The sequence below is a fragment of the Cetorhinus maximus genome, chromosome 4 (genome assembly GCF_964194155.1).
Source record: "Cetorhinus maximus chromosome 4, sCetMax3.hap1.1, whole genome shotgun sequence".
NCBI classification, from domain to species: domain Eukaryota; kingdom Metazoa; phylum Chordata; class Chondrichthyes; order Lamniformes; family Cetorhinidae; genus Cetorhinus; species Cetorhinus maximus.
The window spans coordinates 179331521-179344720 of record NC_135882.1 but is presented as its reverse complement, the minus strand read 5'-3'; the positions used below and the strand labels follow the sequence as shown (position 1 = coordinate 179344720).

The following is a 13200-nucleotide window of genomic DNA, read 5'->3' as shown; positions in this document are numbered from 1 at the left end:
GTCCTGTAATGTGGGACTCTGCACCGTCCTTTAATGTGGGACTCTGCACTGTCCTGTAATGTGGGACTCTGCACCGTCCTGTGATGTGGGACTCTGCACTGTCCTGTAATGTGGGACTCTGCACTGTCCTGTAATGTGGGACTCTGCACCGTCCTGTAATGTGGGACTCTGCACCGTCCTGTAATGTGGGGCTCTGCACTGTCCTGTAATGTGGGGCTCTGCACCATCCTGCGCTATGGGACTCTGCACCGTCCTGTAATGTGGGGCTCTGCACCGTCCTGTAATGTGGGACTCTGCACTGTCCTGTAATGTGGGACTCTGCACTGTCCTGTAATGTGGGACTCTGCACCGTCCTGTAATGTGGGACTCTGCACCGTCCTGTAATGTGGGGCTCTGCACTGTCCTGTAATGTGGGGCTCTGCACCATCCTGCGCTATGGGACTCTGCACCGTCCTGTAATGTGGGGCTCTGCACCTTCCTGTAATGTGGGACTCTGCACTGTCCTGTAATGTGGGACTCTGCACCGTCCTGTAATGTGGGACTCTGCACCGTCCTGTAATGTGGGGCTCTGCACTGTCCTGTAATGTGGGGCTCTGCACCGTCCTGCGCTATGGGACTCTGCACCGTCCTGTAATGTGGGGCTCTGCACCGTCCTGTAATGTGGGACTCTGCACTGTCCTGTAATGTGGGACTCTGCACCATCCTGCAAAATACTCACTTGGCGTATCACAGTCAACACAAAAACCATTCCCTCGCATGTTCCGGATTGACTGGATAGCGATAGCATCGCTCTGGCTTCCCAATCGGGACTAAAACCAAACAGAGAAGAAATGTAAATTAATCAGGATAGTGACTGTTTGCATTCAAGAGCAAGTCCAGCAGCAGCAGGAGCATTCCATCCCAAATCCCAACCTTTTTACAAACATCAATCCCACCCACTCCTCATCTCAACATCACCCACTCCCCATCCACTCCTTGTAAAGTATTCATTAAGAACCATACCCACTTCCTCTGCCTCTACACACAGGTGACCTTTTTGGTCTTTTAAGGGCCCTACTCTTTCCTTAGTTATTCGCTTACTCTTAATGTATTGATAAAACATCTTTGGGTTCCCCTTGATTTTTGCCAATATTCTTTCATGCCCTCTCATTGCTTTCCTAATTTCCTTTTAGATTCCACCCCTCCTCTTTCTATACTCCTCTCGGCTTCCTGTAGTGTTGAGCTCTCAGGGTCTGACATGAGCTTTCCTTTTCAGCCTTTTCTTGCTCTGTAATCTCCGTGACATCCAGGGGGGCGCTAGATTTGGCCGTCACACTCTTTTTCTTTGTGGGAACATGTTTACCCTGAAGCCCTTGAATCTCCCCTGTGATTGCCTCCCACTGCTCTGACACTGATTTACCTTCAAGAAGCCGTTTCCAGTCCACACTTACTAAATCACTTCTCAGCTTAGTAAAATTGGCCTTGCCCCAATTCAGAACTTTAACTCATATTTTATCTTCATCCTTCTCCATAATTATGTTAAAATTGACCTTTTTTTGTTGCTGTTGATTGAGGATAAATAATGACCAGGAGTTTGAAAGAGCTTCCCTGCTTTTTGAATAGTGCCATGGGATCTTTTACATCTACCTGTGAGGATAGCTGGGGCCTCAGTTTAATATGGCATTAAAGAAAAGGCACTCCTGGCAATGCATTACTCCCTCAGTACTGGGCTGGAGTGTCAGTCTAAATTAAGTGTGCTCACTCAACTCACTGGATTGGGACTTGAACTTGCAACCTCCTGACTTAGAGGCATGAGTGCTACCCACTGAGCCAAGCTGACCTGTGAAAAGGAATAAGTTGAAAGATGGGAAGCAGCAGGAGCTAATTATAGAAGTGATGGTGACATCAGTAATCTGGAATGAGAACTGTAAATTGGTCATTTGGGTGAGGCATCAGTTATGGGCTCTCAGACCCAGATCATATTGGTTAATGGACAGATCTAAGGCAGGTAAACGTGCAAGATCGGAATGGAACTGACTGGATTGCTCCATGGAGACCCAGCATGGACTTGATGGGCCACATGGTCTCCTTCTATGCCGTAAATGACTGTATGATTCTCTAAACCCCACCCTGTCCTCATATCCCTCAACACCACCCACACCCCATATCCCTCAACTCTATCACATGGCATATCCCTCAATGCTTTCTCTCTTCAGAAACAAATCTGACTGCCTCATCCTCTTTGCAATGTTCTTCCCAGCTAATTTATTCCACCACTTGTTATTTTTGGGTGTAATGCATCTCCTTTCCTTTCTTCTTATTCTTTCGTGGGATGTGGGCTTCGCTGGCTAAACCAGCATTTATAGCCCATCCCTAGTTGCCCTTGAGAAGGTGGTGGTGAGCTGCCTTCTTGAACCGCTGCAGTAGGTACACCCAGTGCTGTTAGTAAGGGAGTTCCAGGAGTTTGACACAATGACAGTGAAGGAACGGCGATATATTTCCAAGTCAGGATGGTGAGTGACTTGGACGGGAACTTGCAGGTGGTGGTGTTCCCATCTATCTGCTGCCCTTGTCCTTCTAGGTGGTAGAGTTCATAGGCTTGGAAGGTGCTTTCAAAAGAGCCTTGATGAGTTACTGCAGTGCATCTTGTAGATGGCACACACTGCTGCCGCTGTGTTTCGATTGTGGAGGGAGTGAAGGTTGAAAGTGGGAGATGGGGTGGCAATCAAGGCGGCTGCTTTGTCCTGGATGGTGTTGAGCTTCTTGAGTGTTGTGGGAGCTGCACTCATCCAGGCAACTGGGGATTATTTCACCACACTCCTGACTTGTGCCTTGTAGTTGGGGAGTCAGGAGGTGAGTTACTTGGCGCAGGATTCCTAGCCTCTAACCTGCTCTTGTAGCCACAGTATTTATATGGCTGGTCCAATTCAGTTTTTGGTCCATGGTAACCCCCAGGATGATGATAGTGGGGGATTCAGAGATGGTAATGCCATTGAATGTCAAGGGGTGATGGTTAGATTCTCTCTTGTTGGAGATGGTCATTGCCTGACACTTGTGTGGCGTGAATGTTACTTGCTACTTGTCAGCCCAAGCCTGGATATTGTCCAGGTCTTGCTGCATTTGGACATGGACTGCTTCAGTATCTGAGGAGTCGTGAATGGTGCCGAACATTGTGCAATCATCAGCGAACATCCCCACTTCTGACCTTATGATGGAAGGAAGGTCATTGATGAAGCAGCTGAAGATGGTTGGGCCGAGGACACTACCCTGAGCAACTCCTGCAGTGATGTCCTGGAGCTGAGATGACTGATCTCCAACAACCACAACCATCTTCCTTTGTGCTAGGTATGACTCCAGCCAGTGGAGAGTTTTTCCCGATTCCCATTGACTCCAGTTTTGCTCGGGCTCCTTGATGCCACACTCGGTCAAATGCTCCCTTGGTGGCAAGGGCAGTCACTCTCACCTCACCTCGGGAGTTCAGCTCTTTTGTCCATATTTGAACCAAGGCTGAAATGAGGTCAGGAGCTGAGTGACCCTGGCGGAACCCAAACTGGGCGTCAGTGAGCAGGTTACTGCTGAGTAAGTGATGCTTTACATTAACTTGCTGATGATGGAGAGTAGACTGAAGGGGCGGTAATTGGCCGCGTTGGATTTGTCCTGCTCTTTGTGTACAGAACATACCTGGGCAATTTTCCACATAGCCGGGTAGATGCCAATGTTGTAGCTGTACTGGAACAGCTTGGCTAGGGGCACGGCAAGTTCTGGTGCACAAGGCTTCAGTACTATTGTCGGAATATTGTCAGGGTCCATAGCCTTTGCAGTATCCAGTGCCTCCAGCTGTTTCTCGATATCACGTGGACTGAATGGAATTGGATGAAGACTGGCATCTGTGATGCTTTGGGCCTTCTCCGGAGGCCAAGATGGATCATCCACTCGGCACTTCTGGCTGAAGATTGCTCTTGTCCCTGACGTCCTCGGTATTAGTTTTTGTTGCTCATGTTTCAGCACAGGCAGTGTATTATCTGGAGTGACTTTTTCTTTTTTTTCACAACAGCCATTGCTGCATGCATAAAAGGATATTAAAATTAAGCTCTTTATCACTGTCTGACATAGACCTCTGTACATCAGTGGCCTGTCACCTGTAATAATACTACCTGTGAACACACTGTACCGGAGCCAGGCTCAGACTGGTTCTGACAGACAGGAGGCAGCAGCTGCCAGAAGCAGAGAATGCAATTCACTCAGAGTGGATCAGCCTTGATGTGTGCTGCAAAGAGAGAGTTATCATGAACTGGGTATCTCCATTACAGGAGAGTGAGTAAACAGCAATCTGTACACATTAACCGGGTAATCTCCATTACTGGAGCTGGTGTGATGCTTACTCAGTGACCTGCAAACTCCAATTCCAGGGCAGTGTGACACTCGATCCTGCTGGTTATATCTATCTGTAAGGAGGTTATTCAGAACTGACACCAAACTGTTTACAAATCAGAAAACAGAGAAGAGGGGGAGCTAAGGGTAGTTAATCCAACTGACAAAAGGTGGCCACTCACTTGAGGGCTTGAGGTCACTCACACCAAAGTTTCGGGAACTATGTATCAGCAGGGCACAGGGAAAGCTGGAATCGGTCAACCACTTGAGAGTCATGGGCCGGCACAGGGTGTCCAACCTTCAGAAGGGAAGCAATGCCTGGACACAGTAATACACTCACACTGATCCTCTCATGTACCTGAGCTCCCAGCGTCCAGGGATGGAAACATGTCGCACAGTCTGGTCGGTTTCCTTCTCACCAAATTTAATGGTGAGCTCTCGCGCTCTTGTGTACAGTCTTACCTTATTTTTGCTGCTTTCACATGACTGTAGACTGGCAAAGATCTGACTCTCAATCGCAAGCACCCATGATTCTCTCTCATCAGAGTTCGAGGCCTCAAAATGCCAAGTTTGCCCAGTTAGTGACACAATCACAAACTCATAGGATTCTTCACCATCTGTAAGATAAAAAGTGAGAGAGTGGGACAGTCAGAATCGGCATCGACACAACAGGACAGTTCAGGACCTTGATTACCTCACCCCCAATCCAACAAAGCACCCACTCACCGCACCTCATCATACTCTACCTCAAATTACCACCTCAGGGCACTTTGCTCTGTATCTAACCCCGTGCGGTACTTATTCTGGGAATGTTTTATTGGGATAGTGTAGAAGGAGCTTTACCCTGTCTTAGTGATTCCAGGAAAGGACAGGATCTAACCAGTTACTCAATATCTTGTTCCTGACCAGGTGGGGTGGGGATGACTTTATGCTTCTCTGAGCTTTCCTTCCCATTTTAGCGATTTTAGGGTCTGGTCCCAGTCCCTAATATTCAACCCAAGTGCGGATGATGTGGCAGGCCAGCCAAAAGTCCATTGACTTCCGGAGGAATCGCAAGATCCCGGCAGTGGGGGGGCCGGAAAATCCCGGCCACTGTCTTTCCAACTCAGCTCCTCTGATGCAGCGTCTCTCAATTCCCATCCAATTGTTTTGATCCTCCAATTGCATTCACGAGTAACTGTATTCCATCCGAATTCTCCTGACACGGTTACCACCGACAAAGCGTGTGTCTATGAACCCTCTCTCACTTGGGTCACAGAATCCCCAGAGATTTCCTCTTCTGACTCCTTTAGATAGTCGAGTGGGCTCTGGCCCCACTTCTACAGCAGTAATGGGTATTGCACAATTCACAATCCCTCGCTCTTCCTGTCTTCAGTGTTCTGTCCTTTCCAATTGTATAACACACGCGTTTAATCTTATATCCAGGTCTCCTCCCTCCTGAAACTGGACACACCTCTAATGCATCAAAATCCTTCCCACAGTGTGGAACCCAAAATTGCTCTAACTGTGATTTACTGACAACATAAGTGCATAAGAACATAAGAAATAGGAACAGGAGTAGACCATTCGGCCCCTTGAGACTGCTGCGCCATTCAATAAGATCATAGCTGATCTTCATGTGTTTCGATTTCCACGTTCCCATCTAACCCGGATAACCTTTGATTCTGTGCCTAACAAGAATCTATCTACCTCTGCATTAAAAATATTCAATGACCCCACCTCCACCACCTTCTGAGACAGAGAGTTCCAAAGTGGCACAACCCTCAGAGAGAAAAAAATTCTTCTCATCTCTGTCCTAAAAGGGCGACCCCTAATTTTAAAACAGTGTCCCCTAGTTCTGGACTCACCCACAAGAGGAAACATCCTTTCCACGTTCACCCTGTCAAGACCGATCAGGATCTTGTCTACTTCAATCAAATCACCCCTCACTCTTCTAAACTCCAGTGGAAACAAGCCCAGTCTGTCCAACCTTTCCTCATAAGACAACCCACTCATTCCAGGTATCAATTTAGTAAACCTCTTCTGAACCACCCCCAATGTATTTACATCCTTCCTTAAATAAGGAGACCAAAACTGCACACAGTATTCGAGGTGCGGTCTCACCAATGCCCTGTATAACTGAAGCATAACATCCTTACTTTTATGTTCAATCCCTAAAGTAATAAAGGATAGCATTCCATTAGCCGCCTTAATTACTTGCTGTACCTGTATACTAACATTTTGTGTCTCATGTACTAGAACACCTAGATCCTTCTGCACCTCAGAGTTCTGCAGTCGTTCTCCATTTAAGAAATACTCTGCTTTTTTGTTCTTCTGCCAAAGTGAACAACTTCACATTTTCCCACATTAAACTCCATTTGCCAGATCTTTACCCACTCACTCAACCTAACTATATCCATCTGCAACCTCATGTCCTCTTCACAACATACTTCCCTACCTCTCTTTGTGTCATCTGCAAATTTAGCTACCATGTCCTCACTCCGCTTATCTCAGTCATTGATGTAAATCATAAAAGGTTGAGACCCCAGCACAGACCCCTGTGGGACTCCACTTGTCACATCCTGCCAATCCGAAAAAGACCATTTATGCCAACTCTCTGCTTTCTGCCAGCCAGCCAATCTTCAATCCATGCTAATATATTACCCCCTATACCATGCACTTTTATTTTCTGTCATAATCTTTGATGTGGTACCTTATCAAATACCTTCTGGAAATCCAAGTACTGCACGTCTACAGGCTCCCCTTTATCCACTGTGTATGTTATTCCTTCAAAAAACCCCAGTAAATTGGTTAAACATGATTTTCCTTTCACAAAACCATGCTGACTCTTCCCTATTGCCTTGAGCTCTTCTAAGTGCCCAGCAATAATCTCCTTAATGATCGATTCTAATAATTTCCCCACAACAGACGTCAAGCTAACTGGCCTATAGTTTCCTGGTTTCTGCCTCCCTCTCTTCTTGAATAGAGGGATTATATTTACTACTTTCCAACCTGATTAAACCTTTCCAGAATCTAGCGAATTTTGAAAAATTAACACCAGCGCATCAACTACATCATTAGCCACCTCTTTTAAGTCCCTAGGATGTAGTCCATCGAGACCTGAAGACTTGTCAGCCCCCAGCTCCATCAATTTGTTCAGTACTGTTTCCCCAGTGATTTCAATTTCACCAAGTTCCTCTCTCCCTTTCACCTCCTGATTTGCAGCTATAACTGGAATGCTTTTTGTATCCTCTATAGTGAACACAGAAGCAAAATATTTGTTCAATTCTTCCGCCATTTCCTTATTATCAATCATGAACTCCCCACTGTCACTTTCTCGAGGACCAGCACTCACTTTACTCAATCTTTTCCTTGTTAAATGCCTGTAGAAACTCTTGCTATCCGTTTTAACATTTCTAGCTAGCTTCTTCTCATACTCTAATTTCCTTATCCTGATTAACCTTTTAGTCATTCTCTGCCGTTCTTTATGTTCTGTCCAACCATCTGTCCTGCTACTCGTCTTTGCAGAGTTGAATGCTTTTTCCTTAGGTTTCCCTTAGAATTTTTCTTTATAGGAGGAATGTACTTATTCTGAATACTCTGAAATATCCCCTCAAATATCTGCCACTGCTTCTCTATTGATCTATCCTCTAGCCTAATTTCCCAGTTCACTTCAGCTAGCTCAGCTTTCATCCCCATATAGTTGCCCTTATTAAGTTTAAGATACTAGTCTTAGACCCACTCTTCTCCCTTTCAAACTGAATATAAAATTCAATCATATTGTGGTCGCTGCTAGCCAGGGGTGCCTTTACTCTGAGGTAAGTAATTAATCCTGTCACGTTACACAATACCAAGTCTAATATAACCTGCTCTCTAGTTGGTTCCAGAACACGCTGGTCTAAGAAACTATCTCAAGAGCACTTTAAGAACTCCTCATCCAGGCTACTACTGCCAATCTGATTTTTCCAGTTTATGTGTAGATTAAAATCACCCATGATTTCTAAATGGGGAGAGAATTCAGAAGTCTGGAGTGCAAAGGGACTTGGGAGTCCTAGTCCAGGATTCTCTTAAGGTTAACTTGCAGGTTGAGTCGGTAGTTAGGAAGGCAAATGCAATGTTGGCATTTATTTCAAGAGGACTAGAATATAAAAGCAGGGATGTGCTGCTGAGGCTTTATAAGGTTCTGGTCAGACCACATTTAGAATATTGTGAGTAATTTTGGGCCCCGTATCTCAGGAAGGATGTGCTGGCCCTGGAGAGAGTCCAGAGGAGATTCACGAGAATGATCCCAGGAATGAAAGGCTTAACATATGAGGAACGTTTGAGGACTCTGGGTCTATACTCAATGGAGTTTAGAAGGGTGAGGGGGGATCTGATTGAAACTTACAGAATACTGTAAGGCCTGGATAGAGTGGACGTGGGGAAGATGTTTCCATTAGTAGGAGAGACTAGGACCCGAGGGCACAGCCTCAGAGTAAAGGGAAGACCTTTTAGAGCAGAGATGAGGAGAAACTTCTTTAGCCAGAGAGTGGTGAATCTATGGAATTCATTGCCACAGAAGGCTGTGGAGGCCAGGTCATTGAGTGTATTTAAGACCGAGATAGATAGGTTCTTGATTGGTAAGGGGATCAAAGGTTACGGGGAGAAGGTGGGAGAATGGGGTTGAGAAACTTATCAGCCATGATTGAATGGCGGAGCAGACTCGATGGGCCGAATGGCCTAATTTCTGCTCCTATGTCTTATGGTCTTATTATTGCCGTCCCTTTATCACAAGCACACAATATTTTCTCTTGAATACTTTGTCCTACACTGTGGTTACTGTTAGGGGGCCTGTAGACCACTCCCACTAATAACCCTTACTCCCTGCTATTCCTCATCTCCACCCAAACTGATTCTACATCCTGATCTCCTGAACCAAGGTTATCTCTAAATATTGTACCAATGCTCTCTTTGATTAACAGTGCTACCCCTCCACCTTTACCTAGCTTCCTATTCTTCTTGAATGTCATGTACCCTTCAATATTAAGGACCCAATATTTGTTGTCCTGCAGCCACGTCTCCGTAATTGCAATTTTTAAAAAAATTCATTCTCAGGATGTGGGCTTCACCAGCTGGGCCAGCATTTATTGCCCATCCCTAGTTGCCCTTGGGAAGGTGGTGGTGAGCTGCCTTCTTGAACCGCTGCAGTCCGTGTGCTGTAGGTACACCTACAGTGCTGTTAGGGAGGGAGTTCCAGGATGTTGACCTAGCGACAGTGAAGGAACGGCGATATTTTTCCAAGTCAGGATGGTCTGTGAACTTAATAACTCAAATTTACGAACATTGCATTCCTCCTGACAGTCTGTTTCCCTTTTCTAGAGTCTCAGTAATATCCCCTTGCTGCATCATTTTGATTTACTGGTTCTGTTGTTTTGGGTTGTCTGATTTGGGCACTGCTCCCTTTACCCACCTGTCCAAATCATTGATGTCTAAGGTTCATTTGGACAGGGTACCAGAGGGTGTGCAGGACCCATGTAAAATATGCCACCATGACTCCAGGAAGGAGGAGGAAACAGAGACAGTAAAATATGGTCTCGTACAGCCTGAGGACCTTTAATTAATTGGTCAATTTCGGGTACGGGCATCACTGATTTAAAGAAACATTATCTCACTGAACCACTCACTCTCTTCTCACCCGCCGCCCCACACCCTGACCCCTGCCAATCTATCCCAAAAAACAACTGTTCACCAATAGAAGGAATTGGGTCCTTGAGTCTGATTAGTAAAGGCAGCCAGTGAATAGCGAATGATAACAATATACATCTCCACACATACTTGATCTCATAGCAAACGGATTAGTAATTACCTAATTAGGGTTATGCAAATACCATGCTCATTAGCATAATGCCTCATTCCCTGAGCTGTGTAAACTGTCGGCCAATTGTCTCCACACAAGACAAACAGCTAAAAAATTATCGCTAGCAGCACACAGCTCAGCAACTCAAACTGATAACTTCATCTACCTCTCGCTTAGTGCTGCGAGAATCCTACAGATCCAGGGAGAGATTGGTCTTCCCGGGATTGGGAGAATCCCAGGAATCCAGGGATGGAGCAGGTCCTTCTGGGGCAGGGAGCATCCTGGGGATCCAGGGAGAGCGAGGTCTGCTGGGATTGGAAGAATCCCAGGGAGCCAGGGAGGGATAAGGCCTGACCTTAGATGATGAGAAGGTGCAGAGACAACGGGGATTGTGAGGATTCCAGCAATCTAGAGGAAACCTGCCAGGGTGAAAGATTCCTAAAGATCAAAGGAGGCAGAGCTGCCTATAACTGGAAGAGTCTGCAGAAGAGAAGTGATCTAACGTACACTTACTATTCCAATTTCCCGTGTTTATATAGTGTGTATATATAGTGTATTTATATAGTGTCTAGATATATATGTGTTTATATAGTGTCTAGATATATATGTGTTTATATAGTGTGTTTATATCGTGTGTTTATGTAGTGTATTTATATAGTGTGTTTATATAGTGTATTTATATAGTGTCTATATAGTGTGTTTATATAGTGTATTTATATAGTGTCTATATAGTATGTCTATATAGTGTGTTTATATAGTGTCTATATAGTATGTCTATATAGTGTGTTTATATAGTGTGTTTATATAGTGTCTATATAGTATGTCTATATAGTGTGTTTATATAGTGTGTTTATATAGTGTCTATACGTAGTGTGTGGATATAGGGTGGAATCATCCCAGGTTTGCAACAAGTGCGGTAGCGGGTGTGAAAAAAAGACGTTTTACTCGCTGGCCGCAATGGCGGGTTTTTGTGCCTATCCTACCTCATTAATTATGCAGCCATAGGAAACATGCCATCTGGCTGGTGGGCGGCCTTGATTTGTTCGTCACGCCGTTACCTCGCTGCTTTCTCACTCCGGGCGCCATATTTAAACTGCAGCCGCGCACACGCTTCTCAATGCTCGCAGCCCAGGACTGCTCCAGTGAAGACATGGCCCCAAAAGCCCAGAAGATTGCAGTCCCCCATCAGTCTCACCACTCCGGCTTGGGTGGCGCTGGCAGAGGTGGTCAGTGCCAATGCTGCACATGAGAGGTTGGCCATCCAGTGCAGAAAATGGATGAATGATCTCATCCGTGTCACCAGGGTAAGGCAACCATCTCACCACTCTAAACTCACACACTCACAAGGCCATCACATATTTACTGGCATCTCACTCACTGCCAGCTCAAGGGACATCACCACTCACTCTCTCACACACACCCTCACATCTCCATCTGGCCTCATCTCCTCTGGAGACTGCCTCTTCGCCTCCCACCATCTTGAGGCCACTTGCACAGATCAACATGTGCCCCCACACACACCCTCTTCTCCACTACAGCCCACGCCTGCAGAGTCTTCCCTTGCCTGAGGCCACTTCTCCCCCTTCCCCAAGTAAGCCCTTGAAAAGCCACCCCCGCCTTGTTGCTGGTCTGGTAGGTAGAGACCTGCTGAGCCCCCTAAAAGTGATGAGGTGCTGTCTGCGAAGCCTGGCACTGATGACCAGGAGTGCTGCCCGAAGCAAGATAGGCAAACAAACCTCAAAGTCCCAAGTGAGGTGCAGCCCACCAGGTGCACGTCACTTATGTCCAGTTGTGAAACATGTCAGCGTGATCCAGATGATCGAGTGTGGGGGGATGATTCCAGCAAGGAGGGCTTATAATGAGATGCTAAAGTTTTGAAATTAGGTTCCTGAAGTGCGGCAGCAGGAAATGTGGCCCGCCATTGATGGGTGGAGCGGGCGATCACAAACTGGTTCACGACGATGTAAAACCGGTTATTGGCCTTCTCGCCTGCCGCCAAAGGGACCGGACGATTCCTCCTATAGTGAGTTTAAACAGTGCGTACATATTGTGTGTTTAAACAGTGTGTACATATTGTGTGCATATATAGTGTGTTTAAACAGTGTGTACATATTGTGTGCATATATAGTGTGTTTAAACAGTGTGTATATATTGTGTGCATATATAGTGAGTTTAAACAGTGTGTACATATTGTGTGCATATATAGTGAGTTTAAACAGTGTGTACATATTGTGTGCATATATAGTGTGTTTAAACAGTGTGTACATATTGTGTGCATATATAGTGAGTTTAAACAGTGTGTACATATTGTGTGCATATATAGTGAGTTTAAACAGTGTGTACATATTGTGTGCATATATAGTGTGTTTAAACAGTGTGTACATATTGTGTGCATATATAGTGTGTTTAAACAGTGTGTACATATTGTGTGCATATATAGTGTGTTTAAACAGTGTGTATATATTGTGTGCATATATAGTGAGTTTAAACAGTGTGTACATATTGTGTGCATATATAGTGAGTTTAAACAGTGTGTACATATTGTGTGCATATATAGTGTGTTTAAACAGTGTACATATTGTGTGCATATATAGTGTGTTTAAATAGTGTGTACATATTGTGTGCATATATAGTGTGTTTAAATATTGTGTACATATTGTGTGCATATATAGTGTGTTTAAATAGTGTGTACATATTGTGTGCATATATAGTGTGTTTAAATAGTGTGTACATATTGTGTGCATATATAGTGTGTTTAAATAGTGTGTACATATTGTGTGCATATATAGTGTGTTTAAACAGTGTACACATATTGTGTGCATATATAGTGTGTTTAAACAGTGTGTACATATTGTGTGCATATATAGTGTGTTTAAGCAGTGTATGCATATATAGTGAGTTTAAACAGTGTGTACATATTGTGTGTATATATAGTGTGTTTAAACAGTGTGTAAATATTGTGTGCATATATAGTGTGTTTAAACAGTGTGTACATATTGTGTGCATATATAGTGTGTACATATTGTGTGCATATA

At 44.9% G+C, this 13200-nt stretch overlaps 1 protein-coding gene across 5 annotated transcripts in view; it reads right to left on the bottom strand.

Annotated features, from left to right (window-relative positions):
• LOC144680067 (arf-GAP with GTPase, ANK repeat and PH domain-containing protein 3-like) overlaps window positions 1–13200 on the bottom strand; it is a 708867-nt gene that overhangs the window by 33941 nt on the left and 661726 nt on the right. For all 5 annotated transcript variants that reach the window (XM_078541211.1, XM_078541204.1, XM_078541205.1 and 2 more), the window contains 2 exons: window positions 4813–4967; window positions 719–809 (listed from right to left, as the gene is read on the bottom strand). In XM_078541211.1, the coding sequence (XP_078397337.1) occupies window positions 719–809; window positions 4813–4967 (246 nt within the window). The remainder of the gene's footprint in view (window positions 1–718; window positions 810–4812; window positions 4968–13200) is intronic.